A 27,681-nucleotide genomic window follows, 5' to 3' on the forward strand; every position below is an offset into this window, starting at 1 on the left:
AGATTCCTGGGATGGACTCTCCCTACCTGTGGCGACTCACATTCAAATTCTAGCCTGGCGTGTGTCAGCCTTTGGTGTGAGGACAAGCCAGGAGTGCAGCCCATGTCCATGCAGGGCTCAATTCCCCTGCGGCCAGGGCAGCTCCATCCCTGCCCTCTGAAAATGAGCTCTGAGCACAGGGCATCACCCAAGTCCACAACTCCAGGATGACCTCATGGCCATTGCCCTCAGCAGGACTTTCCTGCTGCTGCTCCCATAGCTCAATGGCTGCAGGAGCTTTGGAAACTTGTCAGGTCCTAGTGTCTCTGTCTGCTCAGGGTGCAAAGGCTCACCCAATCTGCAGGGTGGCGTGTCAGGGTGTGAAAAATAGGACATTGTCCTGTGCCCCAACACACTACACTGTAATGATGAAGAACCCAAATCCATGGGGATGCCCTTGCAAATTGTCTTCTGCCTGTGCTGATGTGTTTCTGCACAGGAAATTCATGGGCTTCTCGTCCTGGTACTTGAAAGCATCTTCCATGGCCTGGTGGGTGTGTCAGAAATGAGGACATGCATTGTTGATGGAAACCAAACCCCAACCGGTGCCATCAGGTGGGTGTTTTGCTTTGGAGGTGAGTCTGCTGGAAAATTACTGCCCATGTGCAGTGACTGTGGGCCTGGGGCTGTGCAGGAACAGTATAAAAGCGGGAAATTCTCCACACTCTCTCATCCACTGCTCTCGCCTCCATCTCCTTGTGAACAAGGTGAGTCTGAAGCTCTTTTGCCTCCTTCTCCTCCACTGACATTTCTGAGGACATACCTGACCTTTGTCTTGTGCTGGGCCTTGGAGCTTCTTGCTATGGTAGAGGGAGGAGGGCAGATGGTGTGACATGGAGATGGGAACTTGTCTATGACATGGACAGAGCTTGGAGCTTGGATGAGATCAGGTGTACCCTGAGCTACGGGGTTGGTGGGAACCTTCCTGGGCTCAGTCAATCTTGGCAGGGATCTTCTGAGGGAAAGGAGAAGCCCATGTGCCTCCGTGCACAGCCTCCACCTCTTGTCTACAGAGCAAGATTTTCATCCTTGCTCAAGGAGGGAGAGGTTGCTCTTAACCCATGTCCCTGCTCTGCTTGCCCCTGCCCTGTCTCCAGGCGAAGCTCTACCATCCAGACATGTCCTGCTTCAGTCCATGCATGCCTTGCCAGCCCTGCGGCCCGACCCCGCTGGCCAACAGCTGCAATGAGCCCTGTGTCAGGCAGTGCCAGGACTCCATCGTCGCCATCCAGCCCTCTGCCGTGGTGGTGACCCTGCCCGGCCCCATCCTCACCTCCTTCCCTCAGAACACCGCCGTGGGCTCCTCCACCTCCGCTGCCGTTGGCAGCATCCTCAGCTCCGAGGGAGTGCCCATCAACTCCGGGGGCTTTAGCCTCTCCGGCTTGGGCCTCTCCGGCTTGGGCGGCCGCTTCTGTGGCAGGAGGTGCCTCCCCTGCTAAAGCTGCTGGTGATGGCCCTGGGGAAGGGCCCAGGAACCCAGAAGATGGCACCGCACTGGGGGTCACAGACTCCTTTCTGCCTTGATGCTCCCTACACTGTGACCTCTACTCTCATTCACCTCGCTCCCCTTTTTTGACTCATTAAATTTCTGTAGCAGCCCAGTCTGTGCCTTTGTCTTGTCCTTTCCCCTACAGACGCTCTCCCAAGATACCCACAAAGAGAGATGTTGCTCAAAGGGTTCTGGGACAGGGTGTTGGCTATTATTGTGCAGTTATTGTCAACATGGGTTTGCACTGAGTTTACTCAGTCATGAATTCTGTGACTCTCTTGTTTCTAAGCTTCTCTGTGTATGTGGGGTATAGCAGGATTCATTGACTGAATGACTCGGTCACTACCATCAGTTTGGTGCATACACCTCTTCCTTTTCCTTCAAGCAGCTCAGCGTTGTGAAGAAGGGAGTCAGGAGGAGGAAAGATGAATGTGTTATTGACAAGGCAGCATCTACACATTCACAAGAAAGAAGAGAAAAACCTGCCCTTTCACAGCACTGAGATTTTGAGTTGCAGGGTGAGGAGAACACCAGGCAGGAAATCAAAGCATAACAACTGTAAAGGAACGTACTGCCCCAGTGTCCTTGGGAAACCACTGTCTCCACGGCTGGGCTCCACAGGTCTTGTGGTCTCTGATCTGGTGCACAGATGCTTGTGCCAATCTGCTGTTTCCTTCCACAGATTATTCAGGAGATTTCCTGCACACTGCCTTTCTCCTTGGCCAAGGAGTCAAATCCCTCCTCATTGCCAGCCCTATCGCTGCCAGTGGGCAGAGGCACAAAGGCCATCCTGGTGTGATGGGATCACAGCATACTTGAGTTAGAAAGTACCTCCAGAGGTCATAGGGCCGAACCCCTTGCTCCATAATCAATCAGCCATGAACATCCAAGGGCTGTTACTGCGCTACCTCCCCAGGCAACCTTTTCCACTCCTTGACTCTCTTCCTGGTGAAAACCATTTGCCACCAATCGAGTCTAAACCCCTCATCTCTCAATGTGACCCTAATGTCTCCAGTTCTCCAACCACACAATGTCACAGTGAGGACTTTAAGCCTGGATCTGTCCTCTGGTGGACCTCAGCACGGCTACCACTGAGCTGCTCTTAGGTCTTCCACCAAAGCCTTCTCTCCACAATCAGCAAGCCTCATGCCCTCAGCCACTCCACTCCAAACACGTGCTCCAGCTCCTTACCATCTTGGACACCCTCTGCTGAACTCACTGCATTTGGTCAAGGTCTTTCTCCCATTAGATCGGTCTTGTGTTCGAGCAGTGTTCTAGAGCCCAACTGGTGAATGCTGAGCAGAGTGGCATATGAGTCCTATTGATATTGGCCATGATACCAATGACAGTCCATTTTGTTCCGAAACAGTTTTGATGGTGTTACCACAAAAACTGGCCCTGCCTAAGGCTGCTGCTTGTCAGGGTGGAAGCATGTGTGGAGAGCTAGGGCTGGTTGCTGCCATGCAGGCATCTGGGTCTCACCCAGTTCTCTCCTGCAGCAGTCCAGCTGCTCCCCTTCGTCAGCCACAAGCCTCTGGTCACCGCACTGGTGTGGAGAGCTCCTGGGCACACCCTTGAGACACTCAGCCTGCACGCGCTACCTTTTCCTGACCTGCTCCCACTCTCCAGAAACATCTCCAGGAAACCCTGGGCACAGGCAGCGAAAGAACAGGGCAAGGGGGATGTTGTCTGCCTGTGTGCCTGTGTGACAGTCCATGAGGGGAAGAGGAAAACAGAGAAATCCAAGGGGTGCAAAGGCAATACCCAGCACCTCACACTAGCAGAGGATGCCCAGCCCTGCTCCAAAGAACAGACACTTTGGAAAGACTGCCCTCAGTCTTTCAGTTCACAACCATTGTGTTAGCAACCACTAGACGTTCATCCCCAAAACTCCATCCCAGAATCACACAGAGAAACAGCTCTGTCCTTGGGCACCTTGGGAGAGCATCTGTAGGGGAAAGGATGACAGAAAGGCATGGGTTGGGATGCAGCAGAACTTTAATGAGTTAAAACAGGAAAACAAGGACACTGTGAGTGGAGATCCTGGTGCAGGGAGCACCCAAGGCAGAAAGGAGTCGGCATCCCTAGTGCGGTGCCATCTTCTGGGTCCCTGGGCCCTTCCCCAGGGCCATCACCAGCAGCTTTAGCAGGGGGGGCACCTCCTGCCGCAGAAGCGGCCGCCCAAGCCAGAGAGACCCAAGCCGGAGAGGCTAAAGCCCCCGGAGTTGATGGGCACTCCCTCGGAGCTGAGGATGCTGCCAACGGCAGCGGAGGTGGAGGAGCCCACGGCAGTGTTCTGAGGGAAGGAGGTGAGGATGGGACCAGGCAGGGTCACCACCACGGCAGAGGGCTGGATGGCGACGATGGAGTCCTGGCACTGCCTGACACAGGGCTCATTGCAGCTGTTGGCCAGCGGGGTCGGGCCGCAGGGCTGGCAGGGCATGCATGGACTGAAGCAGGACATGTCTGGATGGTAGAGCTTCACCTGGAGACAGGGCAGGGGCAAGTAGAGCACGGACATGGGTTAGGAGCAGCCTGAAGCCCACCACAGAAGAACTAAGCAAGAAGATGGACTCCTGAGCTAGCGGCTGTGTAAGGAGTCCCACTGCCTTCAGGTTCCCCTCAGTGCAAAAGAGCCCTGCCAACAGCAGCCAAACCCAGCAAGGGTACCACCCAGAGCATTGCTCAGCCAAGACCCAGCCTAACTCCATGCCACAACTTCTACCACTTTCCCTGTCCTGTGACAAGGTGCTTCAACTCCAATGTAGGACGAAGGAGCATCTTTATGCTGAGAAATCCCAAAGGAGGACGAGGAGAAACAGGAGGACAAGGAGGATGAGAAAGACTTTCATACTCACCTTGTTCTCAAGGAGATGGAGGTGAGAGCAGTGGATGAGAGAGTGTGGAGAAGTTCCCCCTTTTATACTGCTCCTGCACCGCCCCTGGCCCACAGTCACTGCACACAGGCAGTAATTTTCCAGCAGACTCATGTCCAAAGCAAAACACTCACCTAATGGCACAGGTTGGGCTTTGCTTTCCATCTGATTTCCTCATTTCTGATGTGTTGCTCTGCCATGCAGGTGCTCCTGTTTTGCCTGCACATGGCCTTGGTAGGAACCCCAGAGATTGTCACAAGAGGGGAAAGCAGCCAAACAAATGGACAATGACAGGAGAGGACAGCATTGGTGGGACAGCAATGTCCAGATGGTTGAGCACAACCTCACCAGATCTCTCCTGACCCATGCTCTTACCTCTACACACACCTCCACCACTTGGAGTACATCTTCTGCTGCTATTGATGTGTCCCTGACAGGAAATATTTGGGCCTCTCATCTTGATACTTGAAAGGATCTTCTGTGACATAATGGTCATTTCAGAAATGAGGAAGTGAAATGGCTGCGTGGACAGAAACCAAACGCAAACCTATGCCATGAGGCGTATGTTTTGCCTTGGAGGTGAGTCTGCTGGAAAATTAGTGTCTGTGTGCAGTGACCGTGGGCCTGGGGCTGTGCAGGAGCAGTATAAAAGCAGGAGCTTCTCCTCACTCTCTCAACCACTTCTCTCGCCTCCATCTCCTTGAGAGCAAGGTGAGTCTGAAGCCTTTTCTTCTCTTCTTCTGCCTACATTTTCCCCTTCATCTTTTCCCAGCATATACCTGCCTTTTGTCCTATGCTGGGTCAAGGGGCTACTAATAATGAGAGAGGGAAGGAAGCAGAAGGTGTATCATGCAGATAGGCTGGGGCTGGCTGAAGTGAGTGATAGCTAGACTGGGAGCTTGCTGTACTTCACTGTTCTTGATGGAGGATTTTTTGACTGAGGGGAAGCTGAAATCCATGGATCTCCCTACAACACCTCCAGCTCTTGTGTCAGCCTTGGCTTGTCTGGGGTGAGAGGATGCTCTTAAGCCATGTCCCTGCTTTGCTTGTCCCTGTCCTGTTTCCAGGTGAAGCTCTACCATCCAGACATGTCCTGCTTCAGTCCATGCATGCCCTGCCAGCCCTGCGGCCCAACCCCGCTGGCCAACAGCTGCAATGAGCCCTGTGTCAGGCAGTGCCAGGACTCCAACGTCGCCATCCAGCCCTCCCCCGTGGTGGTGACCCTGCCCGGCCCCATCCTCACCTCCTTCCCTCAGAACACCGTTGTGGGCTCCTCCACCTCCGCTGCCGTTGGCAGCATCCTCAGCTCCGAGGGAGTGCCCATCAACTCCGGGGGCTTTGGCCTCTCCGGCTTGGGCCTCTCCGGCTTGGGCGGCCGCTTCTGTGGCAGAAGGTGCCTGCCCTGCTAAACCTGCTGCTGATGGCCCTGGGGAAGGGCCCAGGGACCCAGAAGATGGCACCGCACTAGGGATGCCAACTCCTTTCTGCCTTGGGTGCTCCCTGCACCAGGATCTCCACTCGCAGTGTCCTTGTTTTCCTGTTTTGACTCATTAAAGTTTGATGCATCCCAACCCATGCCTCTCTCTCATCCTTTCCCCTACAAATGCCCTCCCAAAATGCTCAGGGAGAGACCTATTGCTCAGGGGTGGTTTTTGGAGGGGATAATGGTGTAGTGATTTGTAATAGCATTGTGCAGGAGGATCTACCTGGATGGAGTTGGCCCCATGTTAGGAATCCTACTTGTTCTTTGTAGTTGTACCTGGAATGATGCTAATAACACATAAATGTTTTGGGTTTTGCTGGGCAGAGCTTGTATAGCACCAACACTGTCTCCCTGACTGTGTCTCCAAAACGATTGTAGGCTGGCGTGGGCAAGAGGTTGGGAGGGAACAAAGGCAGGACTGATGCGCCAGACTAATCAAAGGGATTTTCCATGCCATGTGACATCATGGTTAGCAATAAATGGTTAGAGGAAGGAGGAGGTTTGAGGCAGGGAGGCATTCACAGAATGGTTGAAGCTGGAAGGAACCACTAGAGGTCATCTGGTCCAACATCCTTTTCTCTGAGCCTTCTAAACCAAGGGAAAGACTTGCTTTCTGCAGACCTTCTCTCTGGTCTTCTGGCTCAGGGATTCCTGCAGGTTGGCTTGGACGTTGAAGACTGAAGAAAAGGTAGCAGTCAGTATCTCTGCCTTCTTTGTGTCCTCTGACACCAGGATCCCTGCTCCAGTCTGTAGTGGGTCATCTTCCTGCTATTATTGATCTATTTGAAGAAGCCCTTCCTGTTGTTCTGAATATCCTCAGCTAGATGGAATTCCAAATGGGCCTTGGCTTTCCCCATCGCGTTTCTGCATACTCTGACAACATCCAAAGTGGCCTGTCCCCTCTTCCACCTCCTCTCTATCTCCTGCTTGGGCTTCATTTCCTTATTAAGTATTTTGTCTTCTGAAGCAATCAGTAGTTGCCCTGGCATTGATGCCCCAACTGTGCTGGGGGAGCTGTCCTGTGGAGAACATGAGGGAATACAGCTCCCTCTCCCCTTCCAAGACTGATGTGGCTCATTCTGTTGTGCAGGTTCCTGAGATCCTTGTTCCCTCTTTGGTGAGGTTTTTACAAATACTCATGAACTGTTGGCTTAATGTGGGTTTATGGAAACTGCTGTCCTGCTGGCTTAAGAGGTGACAACTTCTGCGTGTGGTGACAGTGAAATGTGCCCTGAGGCGGCCAGTCCCTGTGTGGCTGCTGCTTGAAAACCAGCTGCATTTAGCACTGTATTGGCCTCGCTTGGACTTGACCTGTGTTTACCGAGCCACAGCTCCTTAGCATCAGAGGGCCATGATTAAGACAGGGACCCGAATGACCTCTGGAGATGTCATGATTCAGCCAGGGATCCCAGCTACACCTAAGAACGTGGTAGCTGAGGCAAAGACCCAAACCACAGGTGAGGACACCATGGCTGGGACAGGGACCCAAACACTACCTGCAGTGATTGTTCTGGTAATGAAAAAGAAATAGTGGACAAAGAAGTGTATGGATCCTTATCATTGACTAGTAAAGAAGTGAGGAGGGAAGTGTGTGATGAGGAAGGCAGCCCTTCAGCAAAGGAGTGGGAGGATGAAGTGAGACAAGTGATTGAAGAGATATAAAATACAGAATGGAATCAGAGAAAGGCTCGGGGAAGAATCTCATCCAGCTCCAATTCTCTACCACAGGCAGGGACACCTTCCACTAGACCAGGTTGCTCCAAGGCCCATCCAACCTGGACTTGGTTGCACCCAGTCCTCGACCTCAAGAGAACTTGAAGATGTGGAAACATTACAGCCACCAGCCTGGTGAGCAGGTTACTGCATGGCAACTCTGATGTTTGGCGAGTGGAGCCAAAAGTCGGGAACGGGAAGGTAAGGAAGGCAAACATCAGGGATCCCTCACTAGGAACACAGGAATTGACGGTGGACTTGGAAAAGAAGCTGTGAATTGTAGTGTCTGGAGGTGTGTGCTGTCAAGTGTGAGGGCAAGATACCTGTTCAAGATCTTGTGATTTAGCAAGGAAGGTGAACCAAGGCTTAGAGAGGCATGAAGTACCTGAGTGGATTAGTTGTGATGGAAGTCATCTGATGACAAGGAGGTCTCCTAAGAACCAGAGAATGCCCTGTGTACAAGGGCCATGTGAAAAGGGTGGTCCAGAATGACCCAGTGTTGCATTTTAACAGCTTGGCAGCAATGTATTGCCTGGACTTCAATACACCAGTGGTGAAGACAGCATCTTCCTGTCTGAAACTCAGAAGACAATGCCTCTCCCTCCTCTCATTGCAGTTGCAGTTTGGTTACCCCATCATGTGGGGCAAACCAAAAGAAGTGATTGAGAAAGGCTGAAGAAAAATTCTGATTCTTTCTGCAAGGTATATTTGCCATGAAACCGAGCAAGGTCAAAACTGCACAGGAAATGCTTTTCTTGGGGTCTTGGCATCTGCATGAAAAATGATCACACAAAGTCACGGGTTGAGTTGCATCAGAACTTTAATGAGTCAAAACGGGAAAATAAGGACATTGTGAGTGGAGATCCTGGTGCAGGGAGCACCCAAGGCAGAAAGGAGTCGGCATCCCTAGTGCGGTGCCATCTTCTGGGTCCCTGGGCCCTTCCCCAGGGCCATCAGCAGCAGGTTTAGCAGGGCAGGCACCTCCTGCCACAGAAGCGGCCGCCCAAGCCGGAGAGACCCAAGCCGGAGAGGCTAAAGCCCCCGGAGTTGATGGGCACTCCCTCGGAGCTGAGGATGCTGCCAACGGCAGCGGAGGTGGAGGAGCCCACGGCGGTGTTCTGAGGGAAGGAGCTGAGGATGGGGCCGGGCAGGGTCACCACCACGGCGGAGGGCTGGATGGCGACGATGGAGTCCTGGCACTGCCTGACACAGGGCTCATTGCAGCTGTTGGCCAGCGGGGTCGGGCCGCAGGGCTGGCAGGGCATGCATGGACTGAAGCAGGACATGTCTGGATGGTAGAGCTTCACCTGGAGACAGGGCAGGGGCAAGTAGAGCACGGACATGGGTTAGAAGCATTCCCTCACACCACCATGACAGAGACAAGCCACAAGATAAGTAGAAGAGCTGTAACTGTTGTACAGACACCCATGGACTTCTGCCCTTCAGCCCAAAAGACTGTGTCAAGAGCAACCAATGCCAGAGAGTCTTTCCAAGCTCAGGAAACACAAAATCAGGTACCAACCTATACACATGACACACTTGCTGCCCTATCACTTTCCCAGACCAGCAGTTCCAAGACTTAGTGGGGGTCATAGGGACAGATATGAGCTCAGATACCCTGGAGGAACACAAGAAGTAGAAGCAAAATGGCTTCATACTCACCTTGTTCTCAAGGAGACGGAGGAAAGAGCAGTGTATGAGAGAGTGAGGGGAAGTTCCAACTTTTATACTGCTCCTGCACTGCCCCAGGCCCACGGTCACTGCACACAGACATTAATTTTCCAGCAGACTCACCCCCAAAGCAAAACACCCACCTGATGGCACATGTGGGGCTTTGTTTTCCATCAATGCTGCCATTTCATTTCCTCATTCCTAATGTGCTGAACCTGCCATGCAGCTCCTTTCATGTCCCGGGATGAGAAACTAAAGACTGCCACATAGAGTCATGTCAGTGGGTCAGAAGAGGAACCCGTAGGACTTTAGGAGTCCCATTCAGTACTCAGGATGATGGCCTGGGGCAGTGAACTGCAACTATTGGCAACACCCTTTGCAAGGAAGAAGCCCAGCTCTTCCCCACAATGCACATGTCAGCAGAATACCTAAAGGCTTCTCTTCCTGAAGACGTGACAAGTGCCCTCCAGAACATGACATGGAGGGAAGGAAAGGGTTGCAGAAAACATCTCCCCCTGTCTGGGACTCATCCCTCACTCTGGGGTGATACATCTTCTCTGGCATTAGGGCTCTATCACTCCTCCCATCAATGCCCCAAAGGCCTCCTCAGTGTGGAACACAACACAGCACCATGGGGAAGGCAGGAAAATCTCTTACAGCTGCCCAAGCAGTGAGGGCTGCAGAACCCCCCAGTGCCACGTGCCTGGGGATGCTCAGGGAGGACAAGTGCTCACAATACCTCTGAATACGAAACCAGCTCTCGAAGTACATCAAGGAGCGATGCACTTCCCTGCCCTGCAGCCCTGGAGGCAGCTGGGACGCATCCCAGGAGGGCAGGGGAATGCCTTCCGTAGGCAAGATTCCTGGGATGGACTCTCCCTACCCGTGGCGACTCACATTCAAATTCTAGCCTGGCGTGTGTCAGCCCTTGGTGTGAGGACAAGCCAGGAGTGCAGCCCATGTCCATGCAGGGCTCAATTCCCCTGCGGCCAGGGCAGCTCCATCCCTGCCCTCTGAAAATGAGCTCTGAGCACAGGGCATCACCCAAGTCCACAACTCCAGGATGACCTCATGGCCATTGCCCTCAGCAGGACTTTCCTGCTGCTGCTCCCATAGCTCAATGGCTGCAGGAGCTTTGGAAACTTGTCAGGTCCTAGTGTCTCTGGCTGCTCAGGGTGCAAAGGCTCACCCAATCTGCAGGGTGGCGTGTCAGGGTGTGAAAAATAGGACATTGTCCTGTGCCCCAACACACTACACTGTAATGAGGAAGAACCCAAATCCATGGGGATGCCCTTGCAAATTGTCTTCCGCCCGTGCTGATGTGTTTCTGCACAGGAAATTCATGGGTTTCTCATCCTGGTACTTGAAAGCATCTTCCATGGCCTGGTGGGTGTGTCAGAAATGAGGACATGCATTGTTGATGGAAACCAAACCCCAACCGGTGCCATCAGGTGGGTGTTTTGCTTTGGAGGTGAGTCTGCTGGAAAATTACTGCCCATGTGCAGTGACTGTGGGCCTGGGGCTGTGCAGGAGCAGTATAAAAGCGGGAACTTCTCTACACTCTCTCATCCACTGCTCTCGCCTCCATCTCCTTGTGAACAAGGTGAGTCTGAAGCTCTTTCTCCTCCTTCTCCTCCACTGACATTTCTGAGGACATACCTGGCCTTTGTCTTGTGCTGGGCCTTGGAGCTTCTTGCTATGGTAGAGGGAGGAGGGCAGATGGTGTGACATGGAGATGGGAACTTGTCTATGACATGGACAGAGCTTGGAGCTTGGATGAGATCAGGTGTACCCTGAGCTACGGGGTTGGTGGGAACCTTCCTGGGCTCAGTCAATCTTGGCAGGGATCTTCTGAGGGAAAGGAGAAGCCCATGTGCCTCCGTGCACAGCCTCCACCTCTTGTCTACAGAGCAAGATTTTCATCCTTGCTCAAGGAGGGAGAGGTTGCTCTTAACCCATGTCCCTGCTCTGCTTGCCCCTGCCCTGTCTCCAGGTGAAGCTCTACCATCCAGACATGTCCTGCTTCAGTCCATGCATGCCCTGCCAGCCCTGCGGCCCGACCCCGCTGGCCAACAGCTGCAATGAGCCCTGTGTCAGGCAGTGCCAGGACTCCATCGTCGCCATCCAGCCCTCTGCCGTGGTAGTGACCCTGCCTGGCCCCATCCTCAGCTCCTTCCCTCAGAACACCGCCGTTGGCTCCTCCACCTCCGCTGCCGTTGGCAGCATCCTCAGCTCCGAGGGAGTGCCCATCAACTCTGGGGGCTTTAGCCTCTCCAGCTTGGGCCTCTCCGGCTTGGGCGGCCGCTTCTGTGGCAGGAGGTGCCCCCCCTGCTAAAGCTGCTGGTGATGGCCCTGGGGAAGGGCCCAGGAACCCAGAAGATGGCACCGCACTGGGGGTCACAGACTCCTTTCTGCCTTGATGCTCCCTACACTATGACCTCTACTCTCATTCACCTCGCTCCCCTTTTTTGACTCATTAAATCTCTGTAGCAGCCCAGTCCGTGCCTTTGTCTTGTCCTTTCCCCTACAGACGCTCTCCCAAGATACCCACAAAGAGAGATGTTGCTCAAAGGGTTCTGGGACAGGGTGCTGGCTATTATTGTGCAGTTATTGTCAACATGGGTTTGCACTGAGTTTACTCAGTCATGAATTCTGTGACTCTCTTGTTTCTAAGTTCCTCTGTGTATGTGGGGTATAGCAGGATTCAATGACTGAATGACTCGGTCACTACCATCAGTTTGGTGCATACACCTCTTCCTTTTCCTTCAAGCAGCTCAGCGTTGTGAAGAAGGGAGTCAGGAGGAGGAAAGATGAATGTGTTATTGGCAAGGCAGCATCTACACATTCACAAGAAAGAAGAGAAAAACCTGCCCTTTCACAGCACTGAGATTTTGAGTTGCAGGTAGAGGTGAACACCAGGCAGGCAATCAAAGCATAACAACTGTAAAGGAACGTACTGCCCCAGTGTCCTTGGGAAACCACTGTCTCCACAGCTGCGCTCCACAGGTCTTGTGGTCTCTGATCTGGTGCACAGATGCTTGTGCCAATCTGCTGTTTCCTTCCACAGATTATTCAGGAGATTTCCTGCACACTGCCTTTCTCCTTGGCCAAGGAGTCAAATCCCTCCTCATTGCCAGCCCTATCGCTGCCAGTGGGCAGAGGCACAAAGGCCATCCTGGGGCAATGGGATCACAGCATACTCGAGTTAGAAAGTACCTCCAGAGGTCATAGGGCCGAACCCCTTGCTCCATAATCAATCAGCCCTGAGCATCCAAGGGCTGTTACTGCGCTACCTCCCCAGGAAACCTTTTCCACTCCTTGACTCTCCTCCTGGTGAAAACCATTTGCCACCAATCGAGTCTAAACCCCTCATCTCTCAATGTGACCCTAATGTCTCCAGTTCTCCAACCACACACTGTCACAGTGAGGACTTTAAGCCTGGATCTGTCCTCTGGTGGACCTCAGCACGGCTACCACTGAGCTGCTCTTAGGTCTTCCACCAAAGCCTTCTCTCCACAATCAGCAAGCCTCATGCCCTCAGCCACTCCTCTCCAAACACGTGCTCCAGCTCCTTACCATCTTGGACACCCTCTGCTGAACTCACTGCATTTGGTCAAGGTCTTTCTCCCATTAGATCGGTCTTGTGTTCGAGCAGTGTTCTAGAGCCCAACTGGTGAATGCTGAGCAGAGTGGCATATGAGTCCTATTGATATTGGCCATGATACCAATGACAGTCCATTTTGTTCCGAAACGGTTTTGATGGTGTTACCACAAAAACTGGCCCTGCCTAAGGCTGCTGCTTGTCAGGGTGGAAGCATGTGTGGAGAGCTAGGGCTGGTTGCGGCCATGCAGGCATCTGGGTCTCACCCAGTTCTCTCCTGCAGCAGTCCAGCTGCTCCCCTTCATCAGCCACAAGCCTCTGGTCACCGCACTGGTGTGGAGAGCTCCTGGGCACACCCTTGAGACACTCAGCCTGCACGCGCTGCCTCTTCCTGACCTGCTCCCACTCTCCAGAAACATCTCCAGGAAACCCTGGGCACAGGCAGCGAAAGAACAGGGCAAGGGGGATGTTGTCTGCCTGTGTGCCTGTGTGACAGTCCATGAGGGGAAGAGGAAAACAGAGAAATCCAAGGGGTGCAAAGGCAATACCCAGCACCTCACACTAGCAGAGGATGCCCAGCCCTGCTCCAAAGAACAGACACTTTGGAAAGACTGCCCTCAGTCTTTCAGTTCACAACCATTGTGTTAGCAACCACTAGACGTTCATCCCCAAAACTCCGTCCCAGAATCACACAAAGAAACAGCTCTGTCCTTGGGCACCTTGGGAGAGCATCTGTAGGAGAAAGGATGACAGAAAGGCATGGGTTGGGATGCAGCAGAACTTTAATGAGTTAAAACAGGAAAACAAGGACACTGTGAGTGGAGATCCTGGTGCAGGGAGCACCCAAGGCAGAAAGGAGTCGGCATCCCTAGTGCGGTGCCATCTTCTGGGTCCCTGGGCCCTTCCCCAGGGCCATCACCAGCAGCTTTAGCAGGGGGGGCACCTCCTGCCGCAGAAGCGGCCGCCCAAGCCGGAGAGACCCAAGCCGGAGAGGCTAAAGCCCCCGGAGTTGATGGGCACTCCCTCGGAGCTGAGGATGCTGCCAACGGCAGCGGAGGTGGAGGAGCCCACGGCGGTGTTCTGAGGGAAGGAGCTGAGGATGGGGCCGGGCAGGGTCACCACCACGGCAGAGGGCTGGATGGCAACGATGGAGTCCTGGCACTGCCTGACACAGGGCTCATTGCAGCTGTTGGCCAGCGGGGTTGGGCCGCAGGGCTGGCAGGGCATGCATGGACTGAAGCAGGACATGTCTGGATGGTAGAGCTTCACCTGGAGACAGGGCAGGGGCAAGTAGAGCACGGACATGGGTTAGGAGCAGCCTGAAGCCCACCACAGAAGAACCAAGCAAGAAGATGGACTCCTGAGCTAGCGGCTGTGTAAGGAGTCCCACTGCCTTCAGGTTCCCCTCAGTGCAAAAGAGCCCTGCCAACAGCAGCCAAACCCAGCAACGTTACCACGCAGAGCATTGCTCAGCCAAGACCCAGCCTAACTCCATGCCACAACTTCTACCATTTTCCCTGTCCTGTGACAAGGTGCTTCAACTCCGATGTAGGACGAAGGAGCATCTTTATGCTGAGAAATCCCAAAGGAGGACGAGGAGAAACAGGAGGACAAGGAGGATGAGAAAGACTTTCATACTCACCTTGTTCTCAAGGAGATGGAGGTGAGAGCAGTGGATGAGAGAGTGTGGAGAAGTTCCCCCTTTTATACTGCTCCTGCACCGCCCCTGGCCCACAGTCACTGCACACAGGCAGTAATTTTCCAGCAGACTCATGTCCAAAGCAAAACACTCACCTAATGGCACAGGTTGGGCTTTGCTTTCCATCTGATTTCCTCATTTCTGATGTGTTGCTCTGCCATGCAGGTGCTCCTGTTTTGCCTGCACATGGCCTTGGTAGGAACCCCAGAGATTGTCACAAGAGGGGAAAGCAGCCAAACAAATGGACAATGACAGGAGAGGACAGCATTGGTGGGACAGCAATGTCCAGATGGTTGAGCACAACCTCACCAGATCTCTCCTGACCCATGCTCTTACCTCTACACACACCTCCACCACTTGGAGTACATCTTCTGCTGCTATTGATGTGTCCCTGACAGGAAATATTTGGGCCTCTCATCTTGATACTTGAAAGGATCTTCTGTGACATAATGGTCATTTCAGAAATGAGGAAGTGAAATGGCTGCGTGGACAGAAACCAAACGCAAACCTATGCCATGAGGCGTATGTTTTGCCTTGGAGGTGAGTCTGCTGGAAAATTAGTGCCTGTGTGCAGTGACCGTGGGCCTGGGGCTGTGCAGGAGCAGTATAAAAGCAGGAGCTTCTCCTCACTCTCTCAACCACTTCTCTCGCCTCCATCTCCTTGAGAGCAAGGTGAGTCTGAAGCCTTTTCTTCTCTTCTTCTGCCTACATTTTCCCCTTCATCTTTTCCCAGCATATACGTGCCTTTTGTCCTATGCTGGGTCAAGGGGCTACTAATAATGAGAGAGGGAAGGAAGCAGAAGGTGTATCATGCAGATAGGCTGGGGCTGGCTGAAGTGAGTGATAGCTAGACTGGGAGCTTGCTGTACTTCACTGTTCTTGATGGAGGATTTTTTGACTGAGGGGAAGCTGAAATCCATGGATCTCCCTACAACACCTCCAGCTCTTGTGTCAGCCTTGGCTTGTCTGGGGTGAGAGGATGATCTTAACCCATGTCCCTGCTTTGCTTGCCCCTGTCCTGTTTCCAGGTGAAGCTCTACCATCCAGACATGTCCTGCTCCAGCCCGTGCATGCCCTGCCAGCCCTGCGGCCCGACCCCGCTGGCCAACAGCTGCAATGAGCCCTGTGTCAGGCAGTGCCAGGACTCCAACGTCGCCATCCAGCCCTCCCCCGTGGTGGTGACCCTGCCCGGCCCCATCCTCACCTCCTTCCCTCAGAACACCGTTGTGGGCTCCTCCACCTCCGCTGCCGTTGGCAGCATCCTCAGCTCCGAGGGAGTGCCCATCAACTCCGGGGGCTTTGGCCTCTCCGGCTTGGGCCTCTCCAGCTTGGGCGGCCGCTTCTGTGGCAGAAGGTGCCTCCCCTGCTAAAGCTGCTGGTGATGGCCCTGGGGAAGGGCCCAGGGACCCAGAAGATGGCACCGCACTAGGGATGCCGACTCCTTTCTGCCTTGGGTGCTCCCTGCACCAGGATCTCCACTCGCAGTGTCCTTGTTTTCCTGTTTTAACTCATTAAAGTTCTGCTGCATCCCAACCCATGCCTCTCTCTCATCCTTTCCCCTACAAATGCCCTCCCAAAATGCTCAGGGAGAGACCTATTGCTCAGGGGTGGTTTTTGGAGGGGATAATGGTGTAGTGATTTGTAATAGCATTGTGCAGGAGGATCTACCTGGATGGAGTTGGCCCCATGTTAGGAATCCTACTTGTTCTTTGTAGTTGTACCTGGAATGATGCTAATAACACATAAATGTTTTGGGTTTTGCTGGGCAGAGCTTGTATAGCACCAACACTGTCTCCCTGACTGTGTCTCCAAAATGATTGTAGGCTGGCGTGGGCAAGAGGTTGGGAGGGAACAAAGGCAGGACTGATGCGCCAGACTAATCAAAGGGATTTTCCATGCCATGTGACATCATGGTTAGCAATAAATGGTTGGAGGAATGAGGAGGTTTGAGGCAGGGAGGCATTCACAGAATGGTTGAAGCTGGAAGGAACCACTAGAGGTCATCTGGTCCAACATCCTTTTCTCTGAGCCTTCTAAACCAAGGGAAAGACTTGCTTTCTGCAGACCTTCTCTCTGGTCTTCTGGCTCAGGGATTCCTGCAGGTTGGCTTGGACGTTGAAGACTGAAGAAAAGGTAGCAGTCAGTATCTCTGCCTTCTTTGTGTCCTCTGACACCAGGATCCCTGCTCCAGTCTGTAGTGGGTCATCTTCCTGCTATTATTGATCTATTTGAAGAAGCCCTTCCTGTTGTTCTGAATATCCTCAGCTAGATGGAATTCCAAATGGGCCTTGGCTTTCCCCATCGCGTTTCTGCATACTCTGACAACATCCAAAGTGGCCTGTCCCCTCTTCCACCTCCTCTCTATCTCCTGCTTGGGCTTCATTTCCTTATTAAGTATTTTGTCTTCTGAAGCAATCAGTAGTTGCCCTGGCATTGATGCCCCAACTGTGCTGGGGGAGCTGTCCTGTGGAGAACATGAGGGAATACAGCTCCCTCTCCCCTTCCAAGACTGATGTGGCTCATTCTGTTGTGCAGGTTCCTGAGATCCTTGTTCCCTCTTTGGTGAGGTTTTTACAAATACTCATGAACTGTTGGCTTAATGTGGGTTTATGGAAACTGCTGTCCTGCTGGCTTAAGAGGTGACAACTTCTGCGTGTGGTGACAGTGAAATGTGCCCTGAGGCGGCCAGTCCCTGTGTGGCTGCTGCTTGAAAACCAGCTGCATTTAGCACTGTATTGGCCTCGCTTGGACTTGACCTGTGTTTACCGAGCCACAGCTCCTTAGCATCAGAGGGCCATGGTTAAGACAGGGACCCGAATGACCTCTGGAGATGTCATGATTCAGCCAGGGATCCCAGCTACACCTAAGAACGTGGTAGCTGAGGCAAAGACCCAAACCACAGGTGAGGACACCATGGCTGGGACAGGGACCCAAACACTACCTGCAGTGATTGTTCTGGTAATGAAAAAGAAATAGTGGACAAGGAAGTGTATGGATCCTTATCATTGACTAGTAAAGAAGTGAGGAGGGAAGTGTGTGATGAGGAAGGCAGCCCTTCAGCAAAGGAGTGGGAGGATGAAGTGAGACAAGTAACTGAAGAGACAGAAAATACAGAATGGAATCAGAGAAAGGCTCGGGGAAGAATCTCATCCAGCTCCAACTCTGTACCACAGGCAGGGACACCTTCCACTAGACCAGGCTGCTCCAAGGCCCATCCAACCTGGACTTGGTTGCACCCAGTCCTCAACCTCAAGAGAACTTCAAGATGTGGAAACATTACAGCCACCAGCCTGGTGAGCAGGTTACTGCATGGCAACTCTGATGTTTGGCGAGTGGAGCCAAAAGTCGGGAACGGGAAGGTAAGGAAGGCAAACATCAGGGATCCCTCACTAGGAACACAGGAATTGACGGTGGACTTGGAAAAGAAGCTGTGAATTGTAGTGTCTGGAGGTGTGTGCTGTCAAGTGTGAGGGCAAGATACCTGTTCAAGATCTTGTGATTTAGCAAGGAAGGTGAACCAAGGCTTAGAGAGGCATGAAGTACCTGAGTGGATTAGTTGTGATGGAAGTCATCTGATGACAAGGAGGTCTCCTAAGAACCGGAGAATGCCCTGTGTACAAGGGCCATGTGAAAAGGGTGGTCCAGAATGACCCAGTGTTGCATTTTAACAGCTTGGCAGCAATGTATTGCCTGGACTTCAATACACCAGTGGTGAAGACAGCATCTTCCTGTCTGAAACTCAGAAGACAATGCCTCTCCCTCCTCTCATTGCAGTTGCAGTTTGGTTACCCCATCATGTGGGGCAAACCAAAAGAAGTGATTGAGAAAGGCTGAAGAAAAATTCTGATTCTTCTGCAAGGTATATTTGCCATGAAACCGAGCAAGGTCAAAACTGCACAGGAAATGCTTTTCTTGGGGTCTTGGCATCTGCATGAAAAATGATCACACAAAGTCACGGGTTGAGTTGCATCAGAACTTTAATGAGTCAAAACGGGAAAATAAGGACATTGTGAGTGGAGATCCTGGTGCAGAGAGCACCCAAGGCAGAAAGGAGTCGGCATCCCTAGTGCGGTGCCATCTTCTGGGTCCCTGGGCCCTTCCCCAGGGCCATCACCAGCAGCTTTAGCAGGGGGGGCACCTCCTGCCGCAGAAGCGGCCGCCCAAGCCGGAGAGACCCAAGCCGGAGAGGCTAAAGCCCCCAGAGTTGATGGGCACTCCCTCGGAGCTGAGGATGCTGCCAACGGCAGCGGAGGTGGAGGAGCCCACAGCAGTGTTCTGAGGGAAGGAGGTGAGGATGGGGCCGGGCAGGGTCACCACCACGGGGGAGGGCTGGATGGCGACGATGGAGTCCTGGCACTGCCTGACACAGGGCTCATTGCAGCTGTTGGCCAGCGGGGTTGGGCCGCAGGGCTGGCAGGGCATGCATGGACTGAAGCAGGACATGTCTGGATGGTAGAGCTTCACCTGGAGACAGGGCAGGGGCAAGTAGAGCACGGACATGGGTTAGGAGCAGCCTGAAGCCCACCACAGAAGAACCAAGCAAGAAGATGGACTCCTGAGCTAGCGGCTGTGTAAGGAGTCCCACTGCCTTCAGGTTCCCCTCAGTGCAAAAGAGCCCTGCCAACAGCAGCCAAACCCAGCAACGTTACCACGCAGAGCATTGCTCAGCCAAGACCCAGCCTAACTCCATGCCACAACTTCTACCATTTTCCCTGTCCTGTGACAAGGTGCTTCAACTCCGATGTAGGACGAAGGAGCATCTTTATGCTGAGAAATCCCAAAGGAGGACGAGGAGAAACAGGAGGACAAGGAGGATGAGAAAGACTTTCATACTCACCTTGTTCTCAAGGAGATGGAGGTGAGAGCAGTGGATGAGAGAGTGTGGAGAAGTTCCCCCTTTTATACTGCTCCTGCACCGCCCCTGGCCCACAGTCACTGCACACAGGCAGTAATTTTCCAGCAGACTCATGTCCAAAGCAAAACACTCACCTAATGGCACAGGTTGGGCTTTGCTTTCCATCTGATTTCCTCATTTCTGATGTGTTGCTCTGCCATGCAGGTGCTCCTGTTTTGCCTGCACATGGCCTTGGTAGGAACCCCAGAGATTGTCACAAGAGGGGAAAGCAGCCAAACAAATGGACAATGACAGGAGAGGACAGCATTGGTGGGACAGCAATGTCCAGATGGTTGAGCACAACCTCACCAGATCTCTCCTGACCCATGCTCTTACCTCTACACACACCTCCACCACTTGGAGTACATCTTCTGCTGCTATTGATGTGTCCCTGACAGGAAATATTTGGGCCTCTCATCTTGATACTTGAAAGGATCTTCTGTGACATAATGGTCATTTCAGAAATGAGGAAGTGAAATGGCTGCGTGGACAGAAACCAAACGCAAACCTATGCCATGAGGCGTATGTTTTGCCTTGGAGGTGAGTCTGCTGGAAAATTAGTGCCTGTGTGCAGTGACCGTGGGCCTGGGGCTGTGCAGGAGCAGTATAAAAGCAGGAGCTTCTCCTCACTCTCTCAACCACTTCTCTCGCCTCCATCTCCTTGAGAGCAAGGTGAGTCTGAAGCCTTTTCTTCTCTTCTTCTGCCTACATTTTCCCCTTCATCTTTTCCCAGCATATACGTGCCTTTTGTCCTATGCTGGGTCAAGGGGCTACTAATAATGAGAGAGGGAAGGAAGCAGAAGGTGTATCATGCAGATAGGCTGGGGCTGGCTGAAGTGAGTGATAGCTAGACTGGGAGCTTGCTGTACTTCACTGTTCTTGATGGAGGATTTTTTGACTGAGGGGAAGCTGAAATCCATGGATCTCCCTACAACACCTCCAGCTCTTGTGTCAGCCTTGGCTTGTCTGGGGTGAGAGGATGCTCCTAACCCATGTCCCTGCTTTGCTTGCCCCTGTCCTGTCCTGTTTCCAGGTGAAGCTCTACCATCCAGACATGTCCTGCTCCAGCCCGTGCATGCCCTGCCAGCCCTGCGGCCCGACCCCGCTGGCCAACAGCTGCAATGAGCCCTGTGTCAGGCAGTGCCAGGACTCCAACGTCGCCATCCAGCCCTCCCCCGTGGTGGTGACCCTGCCCGGCCCCATCCTCACCTCCTTCCCGCAGAACACCGTTGTGGGCTCCTCCACCTCCGCTGCCGTTGGCAGCATCCTCAGCTCCGAGGGAGTGCCCATCAACTCCGGGGGCTTTGGCCTCTCCGGCTTGGGGCTCTCCAGCTTGGGCGGCCGCTTCTGTGGCAGAAGGTGCCTCCCCTGCTAAAGCTGCTGCTGATGGCCCTGGGGAAGGGCCCAGGGACCCTGAAGATGGCACCGCACTAGGGATGCCGACTCCTTTCTGCCTTGGGTGCTCCCTGCACCAGGATCTCCACTCGCAGTGTCCTTGTTTTCCTGTTTTAACTCATTAAAGTTCTGCTGCATCCCAACCCATGCCTCTCTCTCATCCTTTCCCCTACAAATGCCCTCCCTAAATGCTCAGGGAGAGAGCTATTGCTCAGGGGTGGTTTTTGGAGGGGATAATGGTGTAGTGATTTGTAATAGCATTGTGCAGGAGGATCTACCTGGATGGAGTTGGCCCCATGTTAGGAATCCTACTTGTTCTTTGTAGTTGTACCTGGAATGATGCTAATAACACATAAATGTTTTGGGTTTTGCTGGGCAGAGCTTGTATAGCACCAACACTGTCTCCCTGACTGTGTCTCCAAAATGATTGTAGGCTGGCGTGGGCAAGAGGTTGGGAGGGAACAAAGGCAGGACTGATGCGCCAGACTAATCAAAGGGATTTTCCATGCCATGTGACATCATGGTTAGCAATAAATGGTTGGAGGAATGAGGAGGTTTGAGGCAGGGAGGCATTCACAGAATGGTTGAAGCTGGAAGGAACCACTAGAGGTCATCTGGTCCAACATCCTTTTCTCTGAGCCTTCTAAACCAAGGGAAAGACTTGCTTTCTGCAGACCTTCTCTCTGGTCTTCTGGCTCAGGGATTCCTGCAGGTTGGCTTGGACGTTGAAGACTGAAGAAAAGGTAGCAGTCAGTATCTCTGCCTTCTTTGTGTCCTCTGACACCAGGATCCCTGCTCCAGTCTGTAGTGGGTCATCTTCCTGCTATTATTGATCTATTTGAAGAAGCCCTTCCTGTTGTTCTGAATATCCTCAGCTAGATGGAATTCCAAATGGGCCTTGGCTTTCCCCATCGCGTTTCTGCATACTCTGACAACATCCAAAGTGGCCTATCCCCTCTTCCACCTCCTCTCTATCTCCTGCTTGGGCTTCATTTCCTTATTAAGTATTTTGTCTTCTGAAGCAATCAGTAGTTGCCCTGGCATTGATGCCCCAACTGTGCTGGGGGAGCTGTCCTGTGGAGAACATGAGGGAATACAGCTCCCTCTCCCCTTCCAAGACTGATGTGGCTCATTCTGTTGTGCAGGTTCCTGAGATCCTTGTTCCCTCTTTGGTGAGGTTTTTACAAATACTCATGAACTGTTGGCTTAATGTGGGTTTATGGAAACTGCTGTCCTGCTGGCTTAAGAGGTGACAACTTCTGCGTGTGGTGACAGTGAAATGTGCCCTGAGGCGGCCAGTCCCTGTGTGGCTGCTGCTTGAAAACCAGCTGCATTTAGCACTGTATTGGCCTCACTTGGACTTGACCTGTGTTTACCGAGCCACAGCTCCTTAGCATCAGAGGGCCATGGTTAAGACAGGGACCCGAATGACCTCTGGAGATGTCATGATTCAGCCAGGGATCCCAGCTACACCTAAGAACGTGGTAGCTGAGGCAAAGACCCAAACCACAGGTGAGGACACCATGGCTGGGACAGGGACCCAAACACTACCTGCAGTGATTGTTCTGGTAATGAAAAAGAAATAGTGGACAAGGAAGTGTATGGATCCTTATCATTGACTAGTAAAGAAGTGAGGAGGGAAGTGTGTGATGAGGAAGGCAGCCCTTCAGCAAAGGAGTGGGAGGATGAAGTGAGACAAGTAACTGAAGAGACAGAAAATACAGAATGGAATCAGAGAAAGGCTCGGGGAAGAATCTCATCCAGCTCCAACTCTGTACCACAGGCAGGGACACCTTCCACTAGACCAGGCTGCTCCAAGGCCCATCCAACCTGGACTTGGTTGCACCCAGTCCTCGACCTCAAGAGAACTTCAAGATGTGGAAACATTACAGCCACCAGCCTGGTGAGCAGGTTACTGCATGGCAACTCTGATGTTTGGTGAGTGGAGCCAAAAGTCGGGAACGGGAAGGTAAGGAAGGCAAACATCAGGGATCCCTCACTAGGAACACAGGAATTGACGGTGGACTTGGAAAAGAAGCTGTGAATTGTAGTGTCTGGAGGTGTGTGCTGTCAAGTGTGAGGGCAAGATACCTGTTCAAGATCTTGTGATTTAGCAAGGAAGGTGAACCAAGGCTTAGAGAGGCATGAAGTACCTGAGTGGATTAGTTGTGATGGAAGTCATCTGATGACAAGGAGGTCTCCTAAGAACCGGAGAATGCCCTGTGTACAAGGGCCATGTGAAAAGGGTGGTCCAGAATGACCCAGTGTTGCATTTTAACAGCTTGGCAGCAATGTATTGCCTGGACTTCAATACACCAGTGGTGAAGACAGCATCTTCCTGTCTGAAACTCAGAAGACAATGCCTCTCCCTCCTCTCATTGCAGTTGCAGTTTGGTTACCCCATCATGTGGGGCAAACCAAAAGAAGTGATTGAGAAAGGCTGAAGAAAAATTCTGATTCTTCTGCAAGGTATATTTGCCATGAAACCGAGCAAGGTCAAAACTGCACAGGAAATGCTTTTCTTGGGGTCTTGGCATCTGCATGAAAAATGATCACACAAAGTCACGGGTTGAGTTGCATCAGAACTTTAATGAGTCAAAACGGGAAAATAAGGACATTGTGAGTGGAGATCCTGGTGCAGGGAGCACCCAAGGCAGAAAGGAGTCGGCATCCCTAGTGCGGTGCCATCTTCTGGGTCCCTGGGCCCTTCCCCAGGGCCATCACCAGCAGCTTTAGCAGGGGGGGCACCTCCTGCCGCAGAAGCGGCCACCCAAGCCAGAGAGACCCAAGCCGGAGAGGCTAAAGCCTCCAGAGTTGATGGGCACTCCCTCGGAGCTGAGGATGCTGCCAACGGCAGCGGAGGTGGAGGAGCCCACAGCAGTGTTCTGAGGGAAGGAGGTGAGGATGGGGCCGGGCAGGGTCACCACCACGGGGGAGGGCTGGATGGCGACAATGGAGTCCTGGCACTGCCTGACACAGGGCTCATTGCAGCTGTTGGCCAGCGGGGTTGGGCCGCAGGGCTGGCAGGGCATGCATGGACTGAAGCAGGACATGTCTGGATGGTAGAGCTTCACCTGGAGACAGGGCAGGGGCAAGTAGAGCACAGACATGGGTTAGGAACAGCCTGAAGCCCACCACAGAAGAACTAAGCAAGAAGATGGACTCCTGAGCTAGCGGCTGTGTAAGGAGTCCCACTGCCTTCAGGTTCCCCTCAGTGCAAAAGAGCCCTGCCAACAGCAGCCAAACCCAGCAAGGGTACCACCCAGAGCATTGCTCAGCCAAGACCCAGCCTAACTCCATGCCACAACTTCTACCATTTTCCCTGTCCTGTGACAAGGTGCTTCAACTCCGATGTAGGACGAAGGAGCATCTTTATGCTGAGAAATCCCAAAGGAGGACGAGGAGAAACAGGAGGACAAGGAGGATGAGAAAGACTTTCATACTCACCTTGTTCTCAAGGAGATGGAGGTGAGAGCAGTGGATGAGAGAGTGTGGAGAAGTTCCCCCTTTTATACTGCTCCTGCACCGCCCCTGGCCCACAGTCACTGCACACAGGCAGTAATTTTCCAGCAGACTCATGTCCAAAGCAAAACACTCACCTAATGGCACAGGTTGGGCTTTGCTTTCCATCTGATTTCCTCATTTCTGATGTGTTGCTCTGCCATGCAGGTGCTCCTGTTTTGCCTGCACATGGCCTTGGTAGGAACCCCAGAGATTGTCACAAGAGGGGAAAGCAGCCAAACAAATGGACAATGACAGGAGAGGACAGCATTGGTGGGACAGCAATGTCCAGATGGTTGAGCACAACCTCACCAGATCTCTCCTGACCCATGCTCTTACCTCTACACACACCTCCACCACTTGGAGTACATCTTCTGCTGCTATTGATGTGTCCCTGACAGGAAATATTTGGGCCTCTCATCTTGATACTTGAAAGGATCTTCTGTGACATAATGGTCATTTCAGAAATGAGGAAGTGAAATGGCTGCGTGGACAGAAACCAAATGCAAACCTATGCCATGAGGCGTATGTTTTGCCTTGGAGGTGAGTCTGCTGGAAAATTAGTGTCTGTGTGCAGTGACCGTGGGCCTGGGGCTGTGCAGGAGCAGTATAAAAGCAGGAGCTTCTCCTCACTCTCTCAACCACTTCTCTCGCCTCCATCTCCTTGAGAGCAAGGTGAGTCTGAAGCCTTTTCTTCTCTTCTTCTGCCTACATTTTCCCCTTCATCTTTTCCCAGCATATACGTGCCTTTTGTCCTATGCTGGGTCAAGGGGCTACTAATAATGAGAGAGGGAAGGAAGCAGAAGGTGTATCATGCAGATAGGCTGGGGCTGGCTGAAGTGAGTGATAGCTAGACTGGGAGCTTGCTGTACTTCACTGTTCTTGATGGAGGATTTTTTGACTGAGGGGAAGCTGAAATCCATGGATCTCCCTACAACACCTCCAGCTCTTGTGTCAGCCTTGGCTTGTCTGGGGTGAGAGGATGATCTTAACCCATGTCCCTGCTTTGCTTGCCCCTGTCCTGTTTCCAGGTGAAGCTCTACCATCCAGACATGTCCTGCTCCAGCCCGTGCATGCCCTGCCAGCCCTGCGGCCCGACCCCGCTGGCCAACAGCTGCAATGAGCCCTGTGTCAGGCAGTGCCAGGACTCCAACGTCGCCATCCAGCCCTCCCCCGTGGTGGTGACCCTGCCCGGCCCCATCCTCACCTCCTTCCCTCAGAACACCGTTGTGGGCTCCTCCACCTCCGCTGCCGTTGGCAGCATCCTCAGCTCCGAGGGAGTGCCCATCAACTCCGGGGGCTTTGGCCTCTCCGGCTTGGGCCTCTCCAGCTTGGGCGGCCGCTTCTGTGGCAGAAGGTGCCTCCCCTGCTAAAGCTGCTGCTGATGGCCCTGGGGAAGGGCCCAGGGACCCTGAAGATGGCACCGCACTAGGGATGCCGACTCCTTTCTGCCTTGGGTGCTCCCTGCACCAGGATCTCCACTCGCAGTGTCCTTGTTTTCCTGTTTTAACTCATTAAAGTTCTGCTGCATCCCAACCCATGCCTCTCTCTCATCCTTTCCCCTACAAATGCCCTCCCAAAATGCTCAGGGAGAGACCTATTGCTCAGGGGTGGTTTTTGGAGGGGATAATGGTGTAGTGATTTGTAATAGCATTGTGCAGGATCTACCTGGATTGAGTTGGCCCCATGTTAGGAATCCTACTTGTTCTTTGTAGTTGTACCTGGAATGATGCTAATAACACATAAATGTTTTGGGTTTTGCTGGGCAGAGCTTGTATAGCACCAACACTGTCTCCCTGACTGTGTCTCCAAAATGATTGTAGGCTGGCGTGGGCAAGAGGTTGGGAGGGAACAAAGGCAGGACTGATGCGCCAGACTAATCAAAGGGATTTTCCATGCCATGTGACATCATGGTTAGCAATAAATGGTTGGAGGAATGAGGAGGTTTGAGGCAGGGAGGCATTCACAGAATGGTTGAAGCTGGAAGGAACCACTAGAGGTCATCTGGTCCAACATCCTTTTCTCTGAGCCTTCTAAACCAAGGGAAAGACTTGCTTTCTGCAGACCTTCTCTCTGGTCTTCTGGCTCAGGGATTCCTGCAGGTTGGCTTGGACGTTGAAGACTGAAGAAAAGGTAGCAGTCAGTATCTCTGCCTTCTTTGTGTCCTCTGACACCAGGATCCCTGCTCCAGTCTGTAGTGGGTCATCTTCCTGCTATTATTGATCTATTTGAAGAAGCCCTTCCTGTTGTTCTGAATATCCTCAGCTAGATGGATTTCCAAATGGGCCTTGGCTTTCCCCATCGCGTTTCTGCATACTGTGACAACATCCAAAGTGGCCTGTCCCCTCTTCCACCTCCTCTCTATCTCCTGCTTGGGCTTCATTTCCTTATTAAGTATTTTGTCTTCTGAAGCAATCAGTAGTTGCCCTGGCATTGATGCCCCAACTGTGCTGGGGGAGCTGTCCTGTGGAGAACATGAGGGAATACAGCTCCCTCTCCCCTTCCAAGACTGATGTGGCTCATTCTGTTGTGCAGGTTCCTGAGATCCTTGTTCCCTCTTTGGTGAGGTTTTTACAAATACTCATGAACTGTTGGCTTAATGTGGGTTTATGGAAACTGCTGTCCTGCTGGCTTAAGAGGTGACAACTTCTGCGTGTGGTGACAGTGAAATGTGCCCTGAGGTGGCCAGTCCCTGTGTGGCTGCTGCTTGAAAACCAGCTGCATTTAGCACAGTATTGGCCTCACTTGGACTTGACCTGTGTTTACCGAGCCACAGCTCCTTAGCATCAGAGGGCCATGATTAAGACAGGGACCCGAATGACCTCTGGAGATGTCATGATTCAGCCAGGGATCCCAGCTACACCTAAGAACGTGGTAGCTGAGGCAAAGACCCAAACCACAGGTGAGGACACCATGGCTGGGACAGGGACCCAAACACTACCTGCAGTGATTGTTCTGGTAATGAAAAAGAAATAGTGGACAAGGAAGTGTATGGATCCTTATCATTGACTAGTAAAGAAGTGAGGAGGGAAGTGTGTGATGAGGAAGGCAGCCCTTCAGCAAAGGAGTGGGAGGATGAAGTGAGACAAGTAACTGAAGAGACAGAAAATACAGAATGGAATCAGAGAAAGGCTCGAGGAAGAATCTGACTCTCCCTCCTCTCATTGCAGTTGCAGTTTGGTTACCCCATCATGTGGGGCAAACCAAAAGAAGTGATTAAGAAAGGCTGAAGAAAAATTCTGATTCTTCTGCAAGGTATATTTGCCATGAAACCGAGCAAGGTCAAAACTGCACAGGAAATGCTTTTCTTGGGGTCTTGG

General features: G+C 52.6%; 11 protein-coding genes across 13 annotated transcripts; 6 read left to right on the plus strand and 5 right to left on the minus strand.

Annotated features, from left to right (window-relative positions):
• Positions 1–548: 548 nt before the first annotated feature.
• Positions 549–5,975, plus strand: LOC101878267 (feather keratin 1-like). 2 transcript variants are annotated; one of them, XM_034070053.1, is made up of 2 exons: positions 549–746; positions 5,472–5,975. In XM_034070053.1, the coding sequence occupies exons 1-2, from the start codon at positions 564–566 to the stop codon at positions 5,811–5,813; spliced, it is 525 nt and encodes a 174-aa protein (XP_033925944.1). In that variant the 5' UTR covers positions 549–563; the 3' UTR covers positions 5,814–5,975. The 2 variants fall into 2 exon arrangements, with proteins under 2 accessions (XP_033925944.1, XP_005141402.4); XM_005141345.4 differs by lacking the exon at positions 549–746 and adding an exon at positions 4,976–5,115.
• LOC117437061 (feather keratin 1-like) lies at positions 705–1,640 on the plus strand. The gene is made up of 2 exons (XM_034070061.1): positions 705–746; positions 1,137–1,640. Exon 2 carries the CDS (start codon positions 1,158–1,160, stop codon positions 1,476–1,478), a length of 321 nt encoding a protein of 106 aa, XP_033925952.1. The 5' UTR covers positions 705–746; positions 1,137–1,157; the 3' UTR covers positions 1,479–1,640.
• LOC101876361 (feather keratin 1-like) lies at positions 3,509–8,958 on the minus strand. 2 transcript variants are annotated; one of them, XM_034070049.1, is made up of 2 exons: positions 8,942–8,958; positions 3,509–4,047 (listed from the first exon to the last, which is right to left on the minus strand). In XM_034070049.1, coding segments are annotated over exons 1-2 (378 nt in total). In that variant the 5' UTR covers positions 8,944–8,958; the 3' UTR covers positions 3,509–3,671. The 2 variants fall into 2 exon arrangements, with proteins under 2 accessions (XP_033925940.1, XP_033925938.1); XM_034070047.1 differs by lacking the exon at positions 8,942–8,958 and adding an exon at positions 4,387–4,533 and having other exon boundaries at positions 3,509–4,013.
• Positions 8,403–9,392, minus strand: LOC115945780 (feather keratin 1-like). Its single transcript, XM_034070057.1, has 2 exons — positions 9,263–9,392; positions 8,403–8,907 (listed from the first exon to the last, which is right to left on the minus strand). Exon 2 carries the CDS (start codon positions 8,884–8,886, stop codon positions 8,566–8,568), a length of 321 nt encoding a protein of 106 aa, XP_033925948.1. The 5' UTR covers positions 8,887–8,907; positions 9,263–9,392; the 3' UTR covers positions 8,403–8,565.
• A 1,284-nt stretch (positions 9,393–10,676) lies between these two features.
• Positions 10,677–11,768, plus strand: LOC101881794 (feather keratin 1-like). Its single transcript, XM_031045180.2, has 2 exons — positions 10,677–10,874; positions 11,265–11,768. Exons 1-2 carry the CDS (start codon positions 10,692–10,694, stop codon positions 11,604–11,606), a joined length of 525 nt encoding a protein of 174 aa, XP_030901040.2. The 5' UTR covers positions 10,677–10,691; the 3' UTR covers positions 11,607–11,768.
• Positions 11,769–13,636: 1,868 nt separating this feature from the next.
• Positions 13,637–14,661, minus strand: LOC117437059 (feather keratin 1-like). The gene is made up of 2 exons (XM_034070051.1): positions 14,515–14,661; positions 13,637–14,141 (listed from the first exon to the last, which is right to left on the minus strand). The coding sequence occupies exons 1-2, from the start codon at positions 14,644–14,646 to the stop codon at positions 13,800–13,802; spliced, it is 474 nt and encodes a 157-aa protein (XP_033925942.1). The 5' UTR covers positions 14,647–14,661; the 3' UTR covers positions 13,637–13,799.
• A 442-nt stretch (positions 14,662–15,103) lies between these two features.
• On the plus strand, positions 15,104–16,104 carry LOC117437060 (feather keratin 1-like). The gene is made up of 2 exons (XM_034070059.1): positions 15,104–15,243; positions 15,600–16,104. Exon 2 carries the CDS (start codon positions 15,621–15,623, stop codon positions 15,939–15,941), a length of 321 nt encoding a protein of 106 aa, XP_033925950.1. The 5' UTR covers positions 15,104–15,243; positions 15,600–15,620; the 3' UTR covers positions 15,942–16,104.
• A 2,426-nt stretch (positions 16,105–18,530) lies between these two features.
• Positions 18,531–19,555, minus strand: LOC117437058 (feather keratin 1-like). The gene is made up of 2 exons (XM_034070050.1): positions 19,409–19,555; positions 18,531–19,035 (listed from the first exon to the last, which is right to left on the minus strand). Exons 1-2 carry the CDS (start codon positions 19,538–19,540, stop codon positions 18,694–18,696), a joined length of 474 nt encoding a protein of 157 aa, XP_033925941.1. The 5' UTR covers positions 19,541–19,555; the 3' UTR covers positions 18,531–18,693.
• A 442-nt stretch (positions 19,556–19,997) lies between these two features.
• Positions 19,998–21,003, plus strand: LOC117435851 (feather keratin 1-like). The gene is made up of 2 exons (XM_034070058.1): positions 19,998–20,137; positions 20,499–21,003. Exon 2 carries the CDS (start codon positions 20,520–20,522, stop codon positions 20,838–20,840), a length of 321 nt encoding a protein of 106 aa, XP_033925949.1. The 5' UTR covers positions 19,998–20,137; positions 20,499–20,519; the 3' UTR covers positions 20,841–21,003.
• A 2,426-nt stretch (positions 21,004–23,429) lies between these two features.
• On the minus strand, positions 23,430–24,454 carry LOC101878095 (feather keratin 1-like). The gene is made up of 2 exons (XM_034070052.1): positions 24,308–24,454; positions 23,430–23,934 (listed from the first exon to the last, which is right to left on the minus strand). The coding sequence occupies exons 1-2, from the start codon at positions 24,437–24,439 to the stop codon at positions 23,593–23,595; spliced, it is 474 nt and encodes a 157-aa protein (XP_033925943.1). The 5' UTR covers positions 24,440–24,454; the 3' UTR covers positions 23,430–23,592.
• A 429-nt stretch (positions 24,455–24,883) lies between these two features.
• Positions 24,884–25,897, plus strand: LOC101877931 (feather keratin 1-like). Its single transcript, XM_005141343.4, has 2 exons — positions 24,884–25,036; positions 25,393–25,897. Exon 2 carries the CDS (start codon positions 25,414–25,416, stop codon positions 25,732–25,734), a length of 321 nt encoding a protein of 106 aa, XP_005141400.4. The 5' UTR covers positions 24,884–25,036; positions 25,393–25,413; the 3' UTR covers positions 25,735–25,897.
• The last annotated feature ends 1,784 nt before the right edge of the window (positions 25,898–27,681 follow it).

Source organism: Melopsittacus undulatus, chromosome 17, assembly GCF_012275295.1.
Source record: "Melopsittacus undulatus isolate bMelUnd1 chromosome 17, bMelUnd1.mat.Z, whole genome shotgun sequence".
NCBI classification, from domain to species: domain Eukaryota; kingdom Metazoa; phylum Chordata; class Aves; order Psittaciformes; family Psittaculidae; genus Melopsittacus; species Melopsittacus undulatus.